General features: G+C 43.8%; 1 protein-coding gene across 6 annotated transcripts in view; it reads right to left on the bottom strand.

The window, feature by feature from the left end:
• LOC139575879 (DENN domain-containing protein 2B-like) overlaps window positions 1-19960 on the bottom strand; it is a 77485-nt gene that overhangs the window by 31060 nt on the left and 26465 nt on the right. For 5 of the 6 annotated variants that reach the window (XM_071401270.1, XM_071401271.1, XM_071401273.1 and 2 more), the window contains exons 3-4: window positions 13399-14697; window positions 10695-10846 (exon numbers count right to left, since the gene is read on the bottom strand). In XM_071401270.1, coding sequence (XP_071257371.1) covers window positions 10695-10846; window positions 13399-14697 — 1451 coding nt within the window. Of the gene's footprint in view, window positions 1-10694; window positions 10847-13398; window positions 14698-15282; window positions 16191-19960 lie in introns of those variants that run through there. The other variant, XM_071401274.1, reaches the window with a different exon arrangement.

Below are 19960 nucleotides of genomic sequence, written 5' to 3'. Positions count from 1 at the left end.
TTATTTAACCAGGTAGGCTAGTTGAAATAAGTCATGCAGGGGCCAGGTTAAAGGTCACTCTCAACTGGCTGCTACAATGCCCAAATGTACTGTCTCTTTAAACAGTTACTGTTGGCCCAGGGCCCCGGCGGCCCCGCTGGCCCCTGACCGACTGCACTGTGCCGAGACTCCCGGACACTGGGCTGCTAGTGGTGAGTCACGGCCGGAGTATGCAGGCTGTCTGCTGCGGGAGGAGAAGGGGAGGAGAGGAGCGGGACATCCTCCTCCTCTTCCTCTCAGGTATCACTGAACTTCATTCTCACATCCTTTCAATGAGACTGTTGATGTAGAAATGTTCACTCAACATTTCAGAGGTGTTGCCCAAAGAGTTTTGGGTTTTCCCACTGCACACGGACGGCAATCTCACACAGCACTGCTTTCACTGATGTCACTTGGAAAAAGGCCAGCCAGCGTGTATAAAAACTTGTATAACACCCCTGCCCATGTCCATCCAGACGTGCTCTGAGAATAGCATTTCAGCTGGGTCTGAAAAGGTTGTGAGAAAAAGAAGGAACTGCACTAAAAAGGGAAACAGAGCCAGATGGAAACACATGAGGGAAAGACTTGCAGTGAAAGACGAGCACTACACTAAATCTACACTTCAGCATCTCAATGATGGAAGAGAATCATATAAACGGAGGAACACCTTGAAGGCCAACGTTAAACTGTGCTAAATGTATCTGTTAAAGGTATCTGTTTTGTTAAAAGGGGTTCATCATTTATTGCCTATTTATGAACCATCTTAGTGAGATCATCAGAGCATTCTGCCATGTCATACTGAAAATTAAATTCCAGTCAGACTGGGCTTTTCCCTCTTCCCTCCCTATGTATTATCAGAGCTGATGAATACAATAACAAGCCTGGGTATAACTGGGACCATAAACTGTAAATTGAGACTGACCATACCGATCACTAATCGCAGGCAGTTTGCTGATATTGTTCATTACGATAAGTAGCGTATACCAGAGAAATGTGAAGTTTGAAATGAAATAAGTTTACTAATATGGGTGATTGTTAATGGGACAATTGATGGCCACAACCATCAAACTACTAGTAGTAGTTATAAGGGTAATATAAAAAATATACTGTGGTGCATGCACATTGTTATAAACTATTCTAACTATTGTAATATGGATGTTTGCCTGTATGGCCCAGCTCTAGGGCTGGACTGACTGACGTCTCAGTGCTCTGGATCCCATTCCACTGAAGCAGAGTAATGACAGCCTGCTGGGATGATGATATGTCTCCATGGCTTCTGACGCACTGGAGGGTACTAATCAACTGCTGTGGTTACTCACATCCAAACACACACACACACACACACACACACACACACACACACACACACACACACACACACACACACACACACACACAGAGTAGGCACACCTCTCCTGACCTGGCTGCACCCACACTGTGACTCTGCATCTGTTTACACAATAGGCTCTCTCTAGAGCGAGACAGAGGACAGACTATCTACACAATGTCAGGATAGGATTACCCCATAAAAGGGCTATGGACAGAATGTCCCTCGCCATCGAGTGGCTGCTACAGTGGCACCAGTCATTCATGTAATAAACAGAGATGTTCAGGGGACCAAAACGGGCTTGAGATCTGTCTAAACGTTTGGTGGCACCACAAACCATGCTGGAACTGTACAGTGTACATCCTTCAGAGAAGGCTTGTGACCACATGGGCCAAATTTGTTGGGAGATATATATAGTATTTTTGGAATCTAAATTGTTTAACACTCATACCTCAAAAATGCTAAAAACCTACAGTATACATTCAACTGTAAATTAAAGAGAAATGCCATACTGTATTCATCAGCAATTCATAAATCTATGTGAAATGTATGATTACATAGACAAAACAAAGCATAATTATTCCAGTCAGCAGATTCCCATGCAGTGTTAGAGCAGAGATAATCTGGCTCAGACAGACAGGCCAGGGAGGCCATCTTACCTCACCACCACCACTGGTTATAATGATGTTAGAGAGACTCAGTTCAGCTTGGGGTTGATGACGCAGACATAATCCATTACTGCTGAGTCACTGTTGAGTACAGAACCTGATTCACCAGACGGGAAACCTATTCCCAGTGGCACTACGCTAATCAAACTATAGCTTGTCATAATATAACCATTTATATCATAAATCTTCTTAGGGATCGGTGTCCTGTCCACGGACGGTTGATCTAACGTAAGCTAATGCGATTAGCATGAGGTTGTAAGTAACAAGAACATTTCCCAGGACATACAGTTGAAGTCGGAAGTTTAGAATACACTTAGGTTGGAAAAACTTGTTTTTCAACCACTCAGCAAATTGCTTGTTAACAAACTATAGTTTTGGCAAGTCGGTTAGGACATCTACTTTGTGCATGACAAGTAATTTTTCCAACAATTGTTTACAGACAGATTATTTCACTTATAATTCACTATATCACAATTCCAGTGGGTCAGAAGTTTGTGGGTCAATTGCAGGTGTACCTGTGGATGTATTTCAAGGCCTACCTTAAAACTCAGTGCCTCTTTACTTGACATCTTGGGAAAATCAAAAGAAATCAGCCAAGACCTCAGAAAACAATTTGTAGACCTCCACAAGTCTGGTTCATCCTTGGGAGCAATTTCCAAACGCCTGAAGGTACCACATTAATCTGTACAAACAATAGTATGCAAGTATAAACACCATGGGACCACGCAGCCGTCATACCGCTCAGGATGGAGACGCGTTCTGTCTCCTAGAGATGAACGTACTTTGGTGTGAGAAGTGCAAATCAATCCCAGAACAACAGCAAAGGACCTTGTGAAGATGCTGTAGGAAACCGGTACAAAAGTATCTATATCCACAGTAAAACGAGTCCTATATCGACATAACCTGAAAGGCTGCTCAGCAAGGAAGAATCCACTGCTCCAAAACCGCCATAAAAAAGCCAGACTATGGTTTGCAACTGCACATGGGGACAAAGATCGTACTTTTTGGAGAAATGTCCTCTGGTCTGATGAAACAAAAATAGAACTGTTTGGCCATAATGACTATTGTTATGTTTGGAAGAAAAAGGGAGAGGCTTGCAAGCCAAAGAACACCATCCCAACCGTGAAGCACGGGGGTGGCAGCATCATGTTGTGGGGGTGCTTTGCTGCAGGAGGGACTGCAAATGGTGCATTTCACGAAATAGATGGCATCATGAGGCAAGAAAATTATGTGGATATATTGAAGCAACATCTCAAGACATCAGTCAGGAAGTTAAAGCTTGGTCGCAAATGGGTCTTCCAAATGGACAATGACCCCAAGCATTGTTCTAAGGTTGTGGCAAAATGGCATAAGGACAACAAAGTCAATGTATTGGAGTGGCCATCACAAAGCCCTGACCTCAACCCTATAGAAAATTTGTCAGCAAGGAGGCCTACAAACCTGACTCAGTTACACCAGCTCTGTCAGGAGGAATGTGCCAAAATTCACCCAACTTATTGTGGGAAGCTTGTGGAAGGCTACCCGAAACGTTTGACACAAGTTTAAAGGCAATGCTACCAAATACCAATTTAAAGGCAACGCTACCAAATACTAATTGAGTGTATGTAAACTTCTGACCCACTGGGAATGTGATGAAAGAAATAAAAGCTTAAATAAATAATTCTCTCTACTATTATTCTGACATTTTACATTCTTAAAATAAAGTGGTGATCCTAACTGACCTAAGACAGGGAAGTTTTACTAAGATTACATGTCAGGAATTGTGAAAAACGGAGTTTAAATGTATTTGGCTAAGGTGTGTGTAGACATATCTGCTATTGGCAGAAAGCTTAAATTCTTGTTAATCTAACTGCACTGTCCAATTCACAGTAGCTATTACAGTGAAAGAATGCCATGCTATTGTTTGAGGAGAGTGCACAATTTTGAACATGAAAAGTGATTAATGAACAAATTAGTCTTGATACAACATTTTGGACAAAATGCAATGGTTCATTGGATCAGTCTAAAATTTGTCAATACACTGCTGCCATCTAGTGGCCAAAATCAAAATTACACCGTGGCTGGAATAATACATGCCTTTCTCTTGCATTTCAAAAATGATGGTACAAAAAAATACAAAGACACTGACTTCAGACTGACTTCACTGGCTTCAGAATTAGAAACCAGTGAATATTGGCAAATGTCCAGTCACTCAAGAATTCATTTGAGAGTCTCCTATCAGAGAGACTTGAAAAGCTGCAATATTATGTCTTACTGAAACATGGCTGGATGATGGCACTATGCACGTAGTACTCAGTGGATTCTCCATGCAGTGGCAGGATCGGACGGCAGCTTCGGGGAAGTCAAAAGGAGGAGTGTGTTTTTTTCATAAATAACAACTGGTGTGCTGCTTCCAGTGTGAAGGAAATATCTAGCTTTTGCTCACCTGATATAGAATACCTCACAGTAAGCTGCAGACCCTTTTATCTACCAAGAGAGTTCTCATCTGTAATTATCACAGCTGTCTACATCCATCCACAAGCCAACAACACTCTGGCACTCACCTAACTGTATGGGGCCATAAACAAACAAGTGGTTGGGTGGAGAATTAAAACCATCCTACCTCACTTCTACCATCCTACCTCACTTAGCTCACTAAAGAACTCTAAAGCCAAAGATGTGTTTGGGCTGGACATTACCTTTCTTAAAAACTACAAAGAGTCACTCATTGGCCCCATTACTAAGGTCACCAACACATCTATTGGTCTCGGGGTGTTTCCAAGGGTATGGAAGTCGGCCAAAAACCGGCCATCTTTAAATCAGGCGATCCTGCTGACGTGAGTAACTACAGGCCTATTAGTATACTACCTGTGGTGTCAAAGGTTGTTGAAAAGTATGTAGCAGAACAACTGATTGCCCACCTCAACAACAGCCCCTTCACATTACACTCCATGCAGTTTGGCTTCAGAGCGAAACACTCCACAGAAACGGCCAACTGCTTTCTTCTGGAAAATGTGAAGTCCAAGATGGACAAAGGGGGCGTTGTTGGGGCTGTGTTTCTGGACCTAAGGAAGGCTTTTGATACTGTTAACCATGAGATTCTCATCACAAAATTGTTCAAGTTCAACTTTCCCCCGATGCCTTGAGATGGATGAAATCATACCTTGAAGGCAGAACTCAGTGTGTCAGAGTGAGCAATGAGCTGTCGCCAACTCTTAGCTATGATGTGGGCGTGCCCCAAGGGTCAATACTGGGGCCCCTCCTGTTCAGCCTGTACATTAATGATCTGCCATCTGTCTGTACTGGGTCTGAAGTTCAAATGTATGCAGATGATACAGTGATATATGTGCATGCAAAGAGCAAACAACAAGCTGCACAAGGACTCACTACTGTACTGGTCCAGGTTACAAAGTGGCTCAGTGACTCGTGTTTGCATCTCAATGTGAAAAAAAACTGTTTGCATGTTCTTCACAAAGAGGGCAACAGATGCTTCTGAGCCAGATGTCTATGTGTCATGGGAGAAGCTCCAGGTAGTATCTGATTTTAAGTACCTTGGCATTATACTTAATTCCAACCTCTCTTTTAAAAAGCATGTGAAAAAGGTAATTCAAATAACCAAATTTAACCCAGCTAATTTCCGATTTATACGAAATTGTTTGACTACAGAGGTAGCAAAACTGTACTTCAAATCTATGATACTCCCCCACTTAACATAATGCTTGACTAGTTGGGCCCACGCTTGCTGTACAACATTTAAACCTATTCAGTCTGTCTACAAACAGGCTCTCAAAGTGCTTGATAGGAAGCCCAATAGCCATCATCACTGTTACATCCTCAGAAAGCATGAGCTCCTGAGTTGGGAAAATCTTGTGCAATACACCGACGCATGTCTTGTATTCAAGATCCTAAATGGCCTGGTTCCCCCTCCACTCAGTATTTTTGTTAAACAGAAAACACAAACATATGGCAGCAGATCCACAAGGTCTGCCATGAGAGGTGACTGTATAGTTCCCTTAAGGAAAAGCACCTAAATCCGCTTTCTCTGTGAGAGCTTCCCATGTCTGGAATACACTGCCATCAGACACACATAACTGCACCACATATCACACTTTCACAAAATGCATGAAGACATGGCTAAAGGTCAATCAGATTTGTGAACATAATCCCTTGCTGTGTATTGCCGCTTTCCATGTTGTCTGTTGTCTGTAGCTTGTGAGGTGTTGAAACACTTTGTTGCTTTTATGAATTTTGTCTTGCTGCTTTTTGTTCTATGTTGCTCTGTCTGTATGCTACGTCTTGCTTGTCCTATGTTGCTCTGTGTGTGCTCACTGCTCAATGATTGTCTATATTGTAATTGTTTTTAATAACCTGCCCAAGGACTGCGGTTGGAAATTAGCCGACTGGCTAAAACCGGCACTTTTACTGAAACGTTGATTAATGTGCACTGTCCCTGTAAAAATAAAATAAACTCAAACTCAAACCAACACGTCTCCTGTGCCACTAATGGCACTAAAACTATGGACCACTTTTTTGCTACCTACAGAAATGCATACAAGGCCCTCCCTCATCCTCCCTTTGGCAAATCTGACCATGACTCCATTATCCTGCTTCGTGTTTACAAACAAAAGCTCAAACAGGAAGTACCAGTGATGCACTGAATACGGAAGTTGTTGGATGAAGAAGACGGGAGGCTATAAGACTGTTTTTCTAGTACAGACTGGAATATGTTCCGGGATTTAACCGTTAGCATTGAGGAGTTTACCACAACAGTCACAGGCTTCATCAATAAGTACATAGACTATAAGAACGTATCAAAACCAAAAACTATGGATTACAGGCAATATCCACGCTGGGCTAAAGGCTAGAGCTACTGCTTACGAGGGACGGGACACAACAAAGAAAGCCCCTCCGACCTCCGACAAGACATCAAACATGCAAAAGGACAATATAGGAGGAAGGTGGAATGCAATCACAAGGCCGGAATACCAGGGCATGTTCTCAAAGCATGTGCAGACCAGCTGGCAAGTGTCTTCACAGACATTTTCAATCTCTCCTTGTCCCAGTCTGTAATCCCCAAATATTTCAAACTGCCACCATTGTCCCTATTCCCAAGAGCTCCAATGTAATCTGCCTAAATGACTATCGCCCTGTAGCACTCAGACCTGTAATTAAGAAGTGCTTTGAAAGGCTGGTCATGACAAACATCAACACCATCATCCCAGACACCCTACACCCACTCCAATTTGCATACACCCCTGACAGATCCACAGATGAAGCAATCACAATTGCACTTCACACTGCCCTCTTCCACCTGGACAGGAGGGAAAATAACTATGTGAGAATGCTGTTCATAGACTACAGCTCAGCGTTCAACACCATAGTCGCCTCCAAGCTCATCACCAAGCTAGGGACCCTGGGACTGAACCCCTCCCTCTGCAACTGGATCCTGGACTTAGGCTGACCCTCAACCCCGGGGCCCCTCAGGGGTGTGTGCTTAGTTCCCTCCTGCACTCCCTGTCACCCACGACTGCATGGTCACGGACAACTTCAACACCATCACCAAGTTTGCTGATGACACGACAGTGGTAGGCCTGATCATGGACGACGATGAGACAGCCTACAGGAAGGAGGTCAGAGACTTAGCAGTGTGGTGCCAGGACAACAACATCAGTAAGACCAAGGAGCTGATCGTGGACTATAAGGGAAATAGGGGAGAGCCCGCCACTATCCATGTTGACAGGGCTGTTGTGGAGCGGGTCGAGAGCTTCTAGTTCCTTGGCGTCCACTAAGGACTTAACATGGCTCCCAGACACCCGCACAGTCGTGAAGAGGGCATGGCAGCAACTCTTCCCCCTCAGGAGGCTGAAAAGATTTGTCATTGGCCCTCAAATCTTCAAAATGTTCTACAGATGTAATATTGAGAGCATCTTGACTGGCTGCATCAACGTTTGGTATGGCAAATGCATTGCCCTTGACCTCAAAGCGCTACAGAGCGGGGTGCGGACAGCCCAGTACATCACAGGGGCCGAGCTCCCTGCCATCCAGGACCTCTATATCAGGTGGCGTCAGAGGAAGGCCCAAAAAATTGCCAAAGACTCCCAAACCATACTGCTGCCATCCGGCAAACGTACTGGGGAATCAGCTCTCGAACCAACGGCCTCCGAGACAGCTTCTACCCCCAAACCATAAGACTGCTAAATAGCCAGACTGCTATATATGTAGTAAATTAATGGTACCCAAACTATCTGCACTGACTCTATCTTGCACTGACCCTACGTACACTCACTAGACTATATATACGCACACCATATACACACTCACTAGACTATATATACACACCATATACACACTCACTAGACTATATGTACACACCATATTCACACTCACTAGACTATATATAGACACCATATTCACACTCACTAGACTATATATACGCAGACCATATACATACACTCACTCATATACACAAAACCCACACACATTTACATACGCACACACACACACTCATATACACTCCAACACAAAGCCTACACACATTCACATACGCACACACACACACTCACTCATATACCCTCCAACACAAAACCCACACACATTCACACACACACACACACACACACGCACACACACATCATATGCTGCTGCTTCTTATTATCTATCATGATGACTAGTCACTTTACCCTGCCTTCAGGTACATATCTACCTCAAATACCACATACCTCTGCACATTGATCTGGTACTGGTACTTCCTGTATATAGCTCCATTCTTGTGTATTTTATTTTATTCTTCGTGTTACTATTTGTATAATTTTTTTTTTATTCTGAAATGATGGGAAGGGCTCGTAAGCAAGCATTTCACGGTAAAGTCTACATCAGTTGTATCCAGCGCATGTGGCAAATTAAATTTGATTTGATTTTGAGAAGAGTCTTTATTTAATGTACTCATTGTTAGTGGGCTACTGCCTCAGACAGCTATGATCTCCTCACATAGTTGATTAAATGCTTCGAGAAGGGCTGTGTGTGTCTGAGTCCAAAGTGTCTGGGCTGCTACACGTTGAAATACGAGCGGAGAGGGACTAGAACATGGCTTATCTCCCATTGCTGTGGCTGCTGCCTCCAACGGAACATCTGACCTGTAAACCGCTGCTTAGCGGTGGTGGAGACCGTTTCAGACTGGAGCAGCCAGGATTACTGGGGAGGGACAGCTCACAGAGGCAATGTATTTCTCTGTAACTAATCATCATTCAGCCAAAATGCCTTCGACCGCATCGCCGATCCCATACTCGAGGTGTTCGACCGGCGAACAATGGACTCTTTTTTGGGGTACGCATGAAGGTCCCCAGGGTCCTCTCGCGGCCACCGATTCATGCTCTGCCTGGAACCATTGGTCATCTTCAGAGACTGAATAAAACGCCATAGAGGACGAATAGAGGAAGAGAGTCAACCATGTATGAGGGAGAAATGTGGCCATTACAGTCTTAATTTGACCCATGTGCTTGCAAAAAAAATTCTCAAAGGCTACAAACATATATCAACCAACACTCAATCTCTAATTTTCAACTAAAAACATGTCAGCCCCCATTCTTTTACTGGGTCTCACATTCAAGCCTGATGAGCAGGAAGGAAATTTATAGTGGAGGGGCCGAGAAGGGCCGGGTGAGACGTGACAGACATCGCTGCCAATGAAGCACCTCAGGAGAACCAGCCTTTTCACTGTCCACAGTCCTCAGGACGTTTACTACTGGAAAGGAATTTGGCATACAATTGTACTTTGTCACCCTCAATACAGAGAAATTAGAGTTGGTCTTGCTTATACCGTGATATTGTAGTTTTCCATGTTACTAAACCTATCAGCAGGTCAAAAGTCCTTGTTAGAGGATAGATATTCCCCAAATTTTGTGAAAACAATTTTTTGTGAGACTGTCGAACACTTGATTTATGTGAAATTAGCTTTAGTGCTAGGTCTGGGCTTTAGCTGAGGCATATCAAGTTGACATTTTCCCAAGCCACAGAGTTATCTTACAATTTAATCCAGTAAACGGAGGAGTGCCATTCTTTGTCTCAAGGAATGGCCTGATAATGAAGAGTGAGTGATGATCATATTTTCTTTACATAACCATACAGTGCTGAATAAACATAAAGCAGAACTATTAAGTGTAAATCTAGCATTGATTTTTGAAAATCCCTGAGAGTTTTTCAGTCAACTATTTGGGATTGTCCAATAGAAAGCAGATGGGGTATAAATGTACACCATGACTGTCAAATTCCTTTTAACCAGGGGAAGGCCAGCTAGCATTATATAACCCATCTGTTGTTGCTGGCTCCCACATAACCATTGTCTGGAGACAGACACACAGAGTTTATAGCATATAAAGAAATACTTGTTATCAGTCCATAACAATTAGGAGTTGATGGTGAAACCAGAAAGCAGCACACATCTTCATGCCATCCTTCAGAATAAAGACAATCCAGTCTACTTGGCAGCTGAGAGTGTGAGGATATGAGAGAGTGGCCAACAATCAGACCTCTCTAGAAATCTACCAAGTGTGTGAAAGGATTTTGGAATTACTGCTTGCATCAGCAGTTACTAACAGAGTTTGGCTTTCAACAATCCTGGTTATTCACTGAATTACAATGCATCAGTAAGTGTTGCAGGTCAGGCTGAGTTATCCTCAGGTATCTAGACACAGCACCATGCTTACCCACTATGTCCTCATAGGCGTTCTCCTCTAAAGTGTTTTTGGAGCTGGGCCGGCTGCTGCTGCGAGTCTCTGTGGAAACAGTGCCATTCTCTGTGTGAGAGGACGGGTACGAGGAGGCCAGGCTGGCAGCATCCTCCAACTCACATGACTCCCTGGAGAGAGAGAGAGAGAGAGAGAGAGAGAGAGAGAGAGAGAGAGAGAGAGAGAGAGAGAGAGAGAGAGAGAGAGAGAGAGAGAGAGAGAGAGAGAGAGAGAGAGAGAGAGAGAGAGTCAGAGAGGGAGAGAGTCAGAGAGAGAGAGAGAGAGAGTCAGAGAGGGAGAGAGTCAGAGAGAGAGGGAGAGAGAGAGTCAGAGAGAGAGAGAGTCAGAGAGAGAGCGAGTCAGAGAGAGAGCGAGTCAGAGAGAGAGAGTCAGAGAGAGAGAGAGTCAGAGAGAACGAGTCAGAGAGAGCGAGAGAGAGAGAGTGAGAGTCAGAAAGAGAGAGAGGAAGAGGAAGAGAGAGGGGAAAAGAGGGTGGACAGCGGACGGGAGGGCGGGAAAGATGGGAAGAAACAAGAAACAGGGAGGGAGGATGAAAAAAGCGGAGGGCTGCAGTCCAGAGGGTCTGGTTCATTCCATCCTGACATACTCTACTGGCCGATTACAATCAACGAGGACCACCTGAGAGGATGAAAGCCACTGTTCCAATGAGACCAAAATATGCCTCATCCCTCTATGAAGCTGCCAATTAAACAGACAGAGAGACAGAGAGACAGAGAGACAGAGACCTGTAACACTGGTTCAGAGCACCTCTAATCTAATTATGCTGACAGCAACATGTGCTCCAATCACAAAGTAAATTCCTGTTTATTTACCACCGACCCAAACATTTTCTGGAGTTCTGTGTACTGTACGTATGTACACAGCATGACAGCTTGTGTGTGTCTGGACTCTGAATGCTCAGGACAGGGGGAGAGTCCCTCCATTAGATCAGTGAGATCACGCCTGCTATCCTGCTGTCCTGCTCCATTGACGGCTCATGGCTTTTAAACATGCTCTGAAATTGCCTCTGCCGCAGGAATGTTAAACACTGACTCCAAGTCAGGGACATTAAAGGATCTCTTCCTCCCCGCTCATCAAGCGGATCTGGCAAGGCCCTGCCCTCAGTCATTGGCCTAAACAAGTTGTGCTCTGAAGGCAATTTTAAGGGGGATAAAGAATGAGGGTAATAAACAATATCAAGTGTTCCAGAAAGACATAACAGGCTAATAGCTGCCTGTACTGCACAGCTCTATAGCAACATAATGAAGAAGGATGAGGAGGCACACTGGGAACCTTGGGGTGTCCACTGGCAAGACAATACACTGTAGGCCTTTGCTAAATAACAGGCATGATAGAAGAAGAACACAGTCCTATTTTGATGTAAGAGTGACTTGGAACGTTGTTGAAAAGCTGTTGGATTTCAAGGATAGAACAATTGATGGTCTTGGACATGAACAGTTTGGCTGGAGCTGAGCAGTGATATTTAAGGATGTTCTATATCAACCATTATTACAGTGCACTGTGTTATAGACCTATTTACAGTAATACTTTGTTTCTCACGGACAGCAGATTTTGTTACCTGGCCTTATACTAAGATACACAATGCCCTGTCTAATGTAGTTGACATTTGCAATAAGTTTGTATTGCAATTAGGCTACTTGATGTTTGTTCAATTCTTACAAAATAACACTGGAAAAACAGCAGAAACTGAATTTAACATATTCCTTTTCAATGGCAACATTCTAGACAAATCAAATTAGAAAAAACAAAAGCCATGAACAATATCAATAGAACAATGCGATCCTCTTCATATGAAGCCAAAAATACTGTCTTTCTAATGCAGGAAAACATTGAGGCCTTAAGAAAATTAACAGCAGATTCAATGTTTATCTGCTTATTATCAAACGCTGAACAGAGGCAGACTTGGTGGAACCAATTCAGTTAGCAGCATCACTACGAAGTGAGCGAGGCCGCTCTACTGTCTATCTGACTACAGCCAGAGCCAGACAAAAGGCCAATCATTTAATACACTTGAACACCAACAAAGTAAACGCTTGGTCTATGATCCTTACCTCCCTAAAAACATTCTCAGGACATGCTAGAGACATTTACAAATCCAAGACAAATAAATGTTCTAGCCGTTCAAGTGCAACTCTCAGAAAGGAACTAAACAAATTGACTGCCTCTCTGTTTTTACTGCAGCCTGCAGGACCCATGTTTTGTTTTGCAGCTACATAAATCAGCATCTCCTGTTCGCCATGTTGTTTGATCAGCAGGGCTGATTCTGAGGGGGAGGAAGGGCCGGGGGATAAGATACACATGTTTTTACTGTCTGAGAATGCACTAAGCACAACACAAAACATCAGTTCACTGAACCGTGGACTTACTGACACATGCCATAACAATAAAAGACTACACTTAGAACAGAGTGTGCTATTTAGAACCTTAAAGAGTTCTTTGGCTGTCCTCATAGGAGAACACTTTGAATAACCCTTTTTGGTTGCAGGTAGAACACTTTTGGTTCCAGGTAGAAAGAACCCTTTCTACAGAGGGCTCTAGACGGAACCAAACAGGGTTCTAACTGGAACCAAAACGGGTTCTCCTATGGGGACAGCTGGATAACCTATTACAAACCCCTTTATCTAAGAGCGTACACGTCTAGAGGTGACGTGACTATTCTCACCTGTCCTGGAGTCTCTTGGGGGAGCTCCCGTCCTTTGACAGATTTCGCGTCATGTTGGGTGCTGAAGTGGTGGGCAGCAGGGGTGGTGACTCCTCAGAGGCACTGCCAGGAGGTAGTCCGTTGATTGGCGACATTCCCTTGTGGTTGCGGTTGGCGTCGTACTCAAAGGTGCGTTTAGGTTTGGGCAGGGGGTTGACTGGCATGCCCTCCGGGGTCTGTTGACAGGGGGACTCTGGGCTCTCGGTCTCTGACCGGGTTGAGCTCACACTGAACCTCTGTCTGGAGAGTTTATCAGAGGCTGGCAGGGCGTCTGGTTCTGTGGCCACGGAACATATACTGCTGCGTTTACTGGTGCCCCTACTGTCCAAGTCCTCGACCCCACCTATCATAAAACACTTCTGTCTCATTTTGTCTGGTGCATAGCAGTTACTAAGATACCGCGGTGGCTGGCTGGGGCTCTCCTTCAGCACCTTCTCAATCTTTTGTATCCGATTGAGTACAGCAGACGTTTCCTTCCGAGCAGACAGGGAGCTCAGGAATAACGCAGAGGAGTCTGTCTTTCCTGGCCTCTTCTGGAAGCGGCCCTGACACTCCCTGTCTGAGGCTGCCTCCTCTTCCTCCGTCTCTGGGTAGGAGCACTCTGAGAAAGCCGTACTCATCCTCCGGATGCTCTTGAAGTCAAAGGTCTTCTCACTGCAAGGTGAGGGGAGGAGGCTGGGGCAGCCCTCGCTGCCGCCCACACGCTCACCTACAGGCCTCTTCTCCAGACACAGGCTCATCCTAGGCAGAGCCACCCTCCTGCACTCCCATTCTGAGATCTTCTTACGGATGGCCACAGAGGATGTCCCTGACACGGGGCGGCTGAGAGAGAGGGTGCGCTTGTGGCTGTGGTTGGATGAAGGTCCCAGGGAGAGGGTGCTCCAGCTCAGGGGACCACCACTCAGTCCACCTCCCCCAGGAAGGTCCTCCTGTTTCTGGTTCTCTTTCTGCTCCTCCTGGCCCCCCTGGGTCTCCTGACCCACCGGAGCCCCACCAGAGGGCTTGTAGATGGAGAGCTTGTTGTCCAGGCAGCTAATGCTCTTGGACTTGGTAAGTCGGCTCTGGGACAGTAAGTCACAGGAGAGGGAGGCTCCACTGCAGAGGCTAGCGGTCTTGCTGCTCCAGCCGGCCCGGCCCAAGAGTCTGCCGTCTGTTTTGACGTATCTGACGTGCTGCCTGTTGTCCTCGCTGTCTCTGAGCGGGGCGTGGCACCGCCCCTGTGTGGCAGAGAGAATGGGGGGTGGGGACGCAGACTGGCACCTGGAACGAGAGTAAGGGGGGGGGGGGTCAGAAACATCATGATACCATTCCTTATAACGTTACTTTATTTGCTCCCAAATACCAAAATAATAATTTAGCTCACTAAACAGCTCGGAAGAGTCTGGCGCTGAGAGCTGCTGTGAATTTCTCTCAACACTGTTGACTGCACATTGAGAGAAACTAGGCGTGGAATACCAGTGGTTACCTCAGGTGTGTTCAGCTTACCAGTGGAAGATTAATCATAGCAGCTAAAGTTTACAGGGCAACAGAGGGGGGAAAAACTCTCTCTTTAGAGAAGAAAGAAAAGAAAGGAAAACCCTTCAACGCCAGAATGTATTTCTAAGATAATAGGCAACATGAAAACTTTGACCACTCATGTAAAATAACCAATGGAAAATGTGATATAACTTTGGCAGTATGGGATCCCTGTTCGACGCCAAAGCAAATACATATCAACAGTAAAAATGCATGCGTGGATTTTTCCACATAATTAAAATGATTTGAGTAGAATGTATGTAGACGCCACACACAAAGCCATGGGAATACAGCACGCTGAGAGACAGATGAGATGCTCTTAGGTCTTACCTTCATCAGCAGCTTACCACACTAGTCCTGGGAGAGTTGTCTGTGTTTCCTGATGCTAACAGCTAACAGCCTCACAGAGTGGACACCGGCCCGGCCCCTGGCTCATTACAGACTGGTCCATTGTTCACCTCACACCGCCGCTGACGCAACGCTGCTGCTGCTCAATGCTGAGCAATGTGGATTAAACACCCTGCTGCTGACCTCATTTGGGCTTTTCACAGAGAGAAACACACTCTTTCTCACCCATCTCTGACTCTTCCGTTTCTACCCGACTCAGAAGACTTTGGGAACTTTCTGAACTTGGCTCCTGACTGAGGCTTGCGAAACCCAAGGCGGTGGTGGGGATCTGATGTCACAGCTAGCAACGGTTAGAATAACAAGTGTGAGCTGAGCTGGGCTGGGAGGAAGTGATGGCTGTGATCCAAGGTGCAGGTTGGGACAGATCTCTTCACACCTCTGGGCTCTGTCTTTCACACGAGGGTGGGGACTACTGGGGAGAGAGCTGTACAGCACCTGATCACCTGATCACCGACTGTCTGACTCTGACTCACTGTGTCAGTGACCTAACTCCTCCTGACAAACTGCTTTGTCCAAGTTGCCTGCCTCCTACTCAAACAATTCAAATTGTACATTCTAAATTCTAAACAAGCATTACGGGTTCAAATCCAGTAGAGTTGACAGAACACACCTATACTTAGGCCCCTACAGTCTGTTTGGAAAGCAGGAAAGGTTTTGTCATTATAGTTACAGCCCAAAGAAGTGAAGAAAGCAGCAAGATAGGAAAAGTTAAGTATTAACTAAAGAATGCCCTTTAAAGCTTGATTAAGCCATAACGTAAATATAATAAATTAAATGGAGCCAGTTCAATAGCATTACTGAACTGTACACATATGAAGGTAAATGTAGCCAGTTCAATAGCATTACTGAACTGTACACATATGAAGGTAAATGGAGCCAGTTCAATAGCATTACTGAACTGTACACATATGAAGGTAAATGGAGCCAGTTCAATAGCATTACTGAACTGTACACATATGAAGGTAAATGGAGCCAGTTCAATAGCATTACTGAACTATAGACCTATTTACATTTACATTTAAGTCATTTAGCAGACGCTCTTATCCAGAGCGACTTACAAATTGGAAAGTTCATACATATTCATCCTGGTCCCCCCGTGGGAATTGAACCCACAACCCTGGCGTTGCAAGCGCCATGCTCTACCAACTGAGCCACACGGGACCTATGACCTATGAAGGTCAAAAGATTTCAATTTCCCATACTAAACATACACTCTTAGAAAACGGGGTTCTTCAGCTGTCCCATAGGAGAACCCTTTTCGGTGCCAGGTAGAACCTTTTTGGTTCCAGGTAAAACCTTTTTGGGTTCCATGTAGTACTCTCTGTGGAAAGGGTTCTAAGAGTGTAGGGTAGGCCTATTATAGAACAAATAACAATATGAGGGAGAATAAGCCTTTCAATTACAGTGCCTTCAGAAAGTATTCATACCCCTTGACTTATTCCACATTTTGTTGTGTTACAGCCTGAATTCCAAATGGATTACATAGATGTTTTTTCTCACCCATAATACCCCATAATGACAAAGTGAAAACATATTTTTAGACATTTATGCGAATGTATGAAAATGAAATGCAGAAATATCTAATTTACATAAGTATTCACAACTCTGAGTCAATACTTTGTAGAAGCACCTTTAGCAGCGATTACACTTGGATTATGCAACATTTGCACATTATTATTTCCAAAATTCTTCAAGCTCTGTCAAACTGGTTGTTGATCATTGCTAGACAACCATTTTCAGGTGTTGCCATAGATTTTCAAGTAAATTTAAGTCAAAACTGTAACTTGGCCACTCAGGAACATTCACGGTCTTCTTGGTAAGTAACTCCAGTGTAGATTTGGCCTTGTGTTTTAGGTTGTTGTCCTGCTGAAAGGTGAATTAATCTCTCAGTGTCTGACGGAAAGCAGACTAAACCAGGTTTTCCTCTAGGATTTTGCTTGTACTTAAGCTCCACTCCGTTTCTTTTTTATCCTGAAAAACGTCCCAGTCCGGAACGATTACAAGCATACCCATAACATGATGCAGCCACCACTATGCTTGAAAGTATGGAGAGTGGTACTCAGCAATGTGTTGTGTTGGATTTGACCGAAACATAATATGTATTCAGGGCAAAAAGGTAATTGCTTTGCCACATTTTTTGCAGTATTATTTTTAGTGCCTTGTTGCAAACAGGATGCATGTTTTGGAATATTTTTATTCTGTACAGGCTTCCTTCTTTTCACTCTGTAAATTAGGTTTGTTTTGTGGAGTAACCATCCTCAGTTTTCTCCTATCACAGCCATTAAAACTCTGTAACTGTTTTAAAGTTGGTGAAATCCCTGAGCGGTTTCCTTCCTCTCCGGTAATAGAGTTTAGGAAGGACGCCTGTATCTTTGTAGTGCCTGGGTGTATTGATACACCATCCAAGGTCTAATTAATAACTTTACCATGCGCAAAAGGATATTCAATGTCTGCTTTTTTATTTGTCCCAAGTACCAATAGGTGCCCTTATTTTGCGAAGCATTGGAAAACCTCCCTGGTCTTAGTGGTTGAATCTGTTTGAAATTCACTGCTTGACTGAGGGACCTTACAAATAATTGTATGTGTGGGGTACAGAGATGAGGTAGTCATTAAAAATGCAACTTATTAAGTGCATTTTTACTCCTGAACTTATTACTGTAAGCTAGCCATAACAAAGGGGTTGAATACTTATTGACTCAAGATATTTCAGATTTTCATTATTAATTAATTTGTAAACATTTCTGAAAAGATCAATCCACTTTGACATTATGGGGTATTGTGTGTAGGCCAGTGACAAAAACAAATCTAAATGTAATACATTTTAAATTCAGGCAGTAACACACCAAAATTTGGAAAAAGTCAAGGGGTGTGAATACTTTCTGAAGACAGTGTATGATACTCCACTAAAATGGCTCCTGGTAAGTGAGTTAACCCGTGGAACTTGACAGATTAACCCATACCATCAATCAGCATGTAGGAACAATGCCATAGACAGTACGGTATGTATGAGAACCAGATCACTACAGATGATCTCTAAGGGACTACTGTATCTAACTTCTCCAGTTGAAACTGCTTGGTTTCTCATAATGAGGTAGAGGGGAGTGAAACTGGCCCCACATGCCTGGTTTGGACTCAGGGTTCTCTCATTAAACCCAGTCCAGAGGCTGGACTCATAGGTTAAGTTTCCTGGACACGGTTTAAGTCTAGTCCAGGACCATAATGAGCAGTATCCTGGATGAAGCTATTCATACATCATCGTTTTACAGAATAGTGCTAGCTAGATCACGTTCCAGTTGACTGTGGTAAAAGTCCAAAGTTACGTCCAATTATCCAGTGTGTCTAAAATGGAAACATATGCGATATGGTTTCAAGGGAAAGCAAATGGATAAAGACCAAACAAGGGTGAAAATAGCAAGAGGACGGTTGAGTTTTAGTAACCAACATTCTCAAGGTTGAACCCCATTGATCAGTTCTGTAATTAATTTACATGTAGTTTTGATTTGCCACATTAATTTATAAGAATATATCTAGAAAGCATTTTGATGGATCAATGTTCAACAATAAGCTCCTGCTGGGGAAACATTATTGCTAATGGCCTTTAAATCAAACTGTATGGTATATATCCACAGTATTGCGCCAAATGCACATTATATACTGAACAAAAAATATAAACGCAACATGTAAAGTGTTGGTCCCATGTTTCATGAGCAGAAATAAAAGATCCCAGAAATGTTCCATATGCACAAAAAGCTTATTTCTCTCACATTTGTGTACAAATTTGTTTACATCTCTGTCAGTGAGCACTTCTACTTTGCCAATTTAATCCATCCACCTGACAGGTGTAGCATATCAAGAAGCTGATTAAACAGCATGATCATTACACCTTGTGTTGGGGGAAATAAAAGGCCACTCTAAAATGTGTAGTTTTGTCACACAACACAATGCCACAGATATTATGAGGGAGTGTGCATTTGGCATGCTGACTAGGAATGTCCACAAGAGCTGTTGCCAGATACTGTAATGTTAATTTCTCTGCCATAAGCCACCTCCAACATAATTTTAGAGAATTTGGTAGTAAGTCCAACCAACCTCACACCTGCAGACCACGTGCAACCATGCCAGCCCAAGACCTCCACATCCGAATCCACAGAAAAACACAACCCAGTTCACAAATACTGACTTATAAACCACTATGAGATGGAATCAAATGTGAGTGACTGCATATCAAAAAACACTGTAAGGTGTTTAAATGTGGCATATGCTTATGACAGTCCCACTGCAGTGTATGGTGCAATGCTGTCTTGCAACAAAGAGTCCTACCAGACCGTTGTATTGCTGTGCAAATTCCGTGTCCTCCAAGGAAAAGGAAAAATACCTCTTTGCATGCTAATTTTCTCATGGATGTCCTGGATTCGGGCGGCTGTTTTACAAACAGGATCACACAATATATATAACATGAGTACCTTTCAAATAAACATTAATATAGCTCTTAGCTTTAATCTCTTACAGGAATAATAAAATAAAACGGAGTCAAAATACTTTACACTTTAACTACAGCACCAGGCTCAAGTGAACTAAACAATAATCTAGCCTGAGCAAT

Source organism: Salvelinus alpinus, chromosome 5 (assembly GCF_045679555.1).
Source record: "Salvelinus alpinus chromosome 5, SLU_Salpinus.1, whole genome shotgun sequence".
NCBI lineage: Eukaryota > Metazoa > Chordata > Actinopteri > Salmoniformes > Salmonidae > Salvelinus > Salvelinus alpinus.
This window is presented reverse-complemented; position numbering and strand designations above follow the sequence as displayed.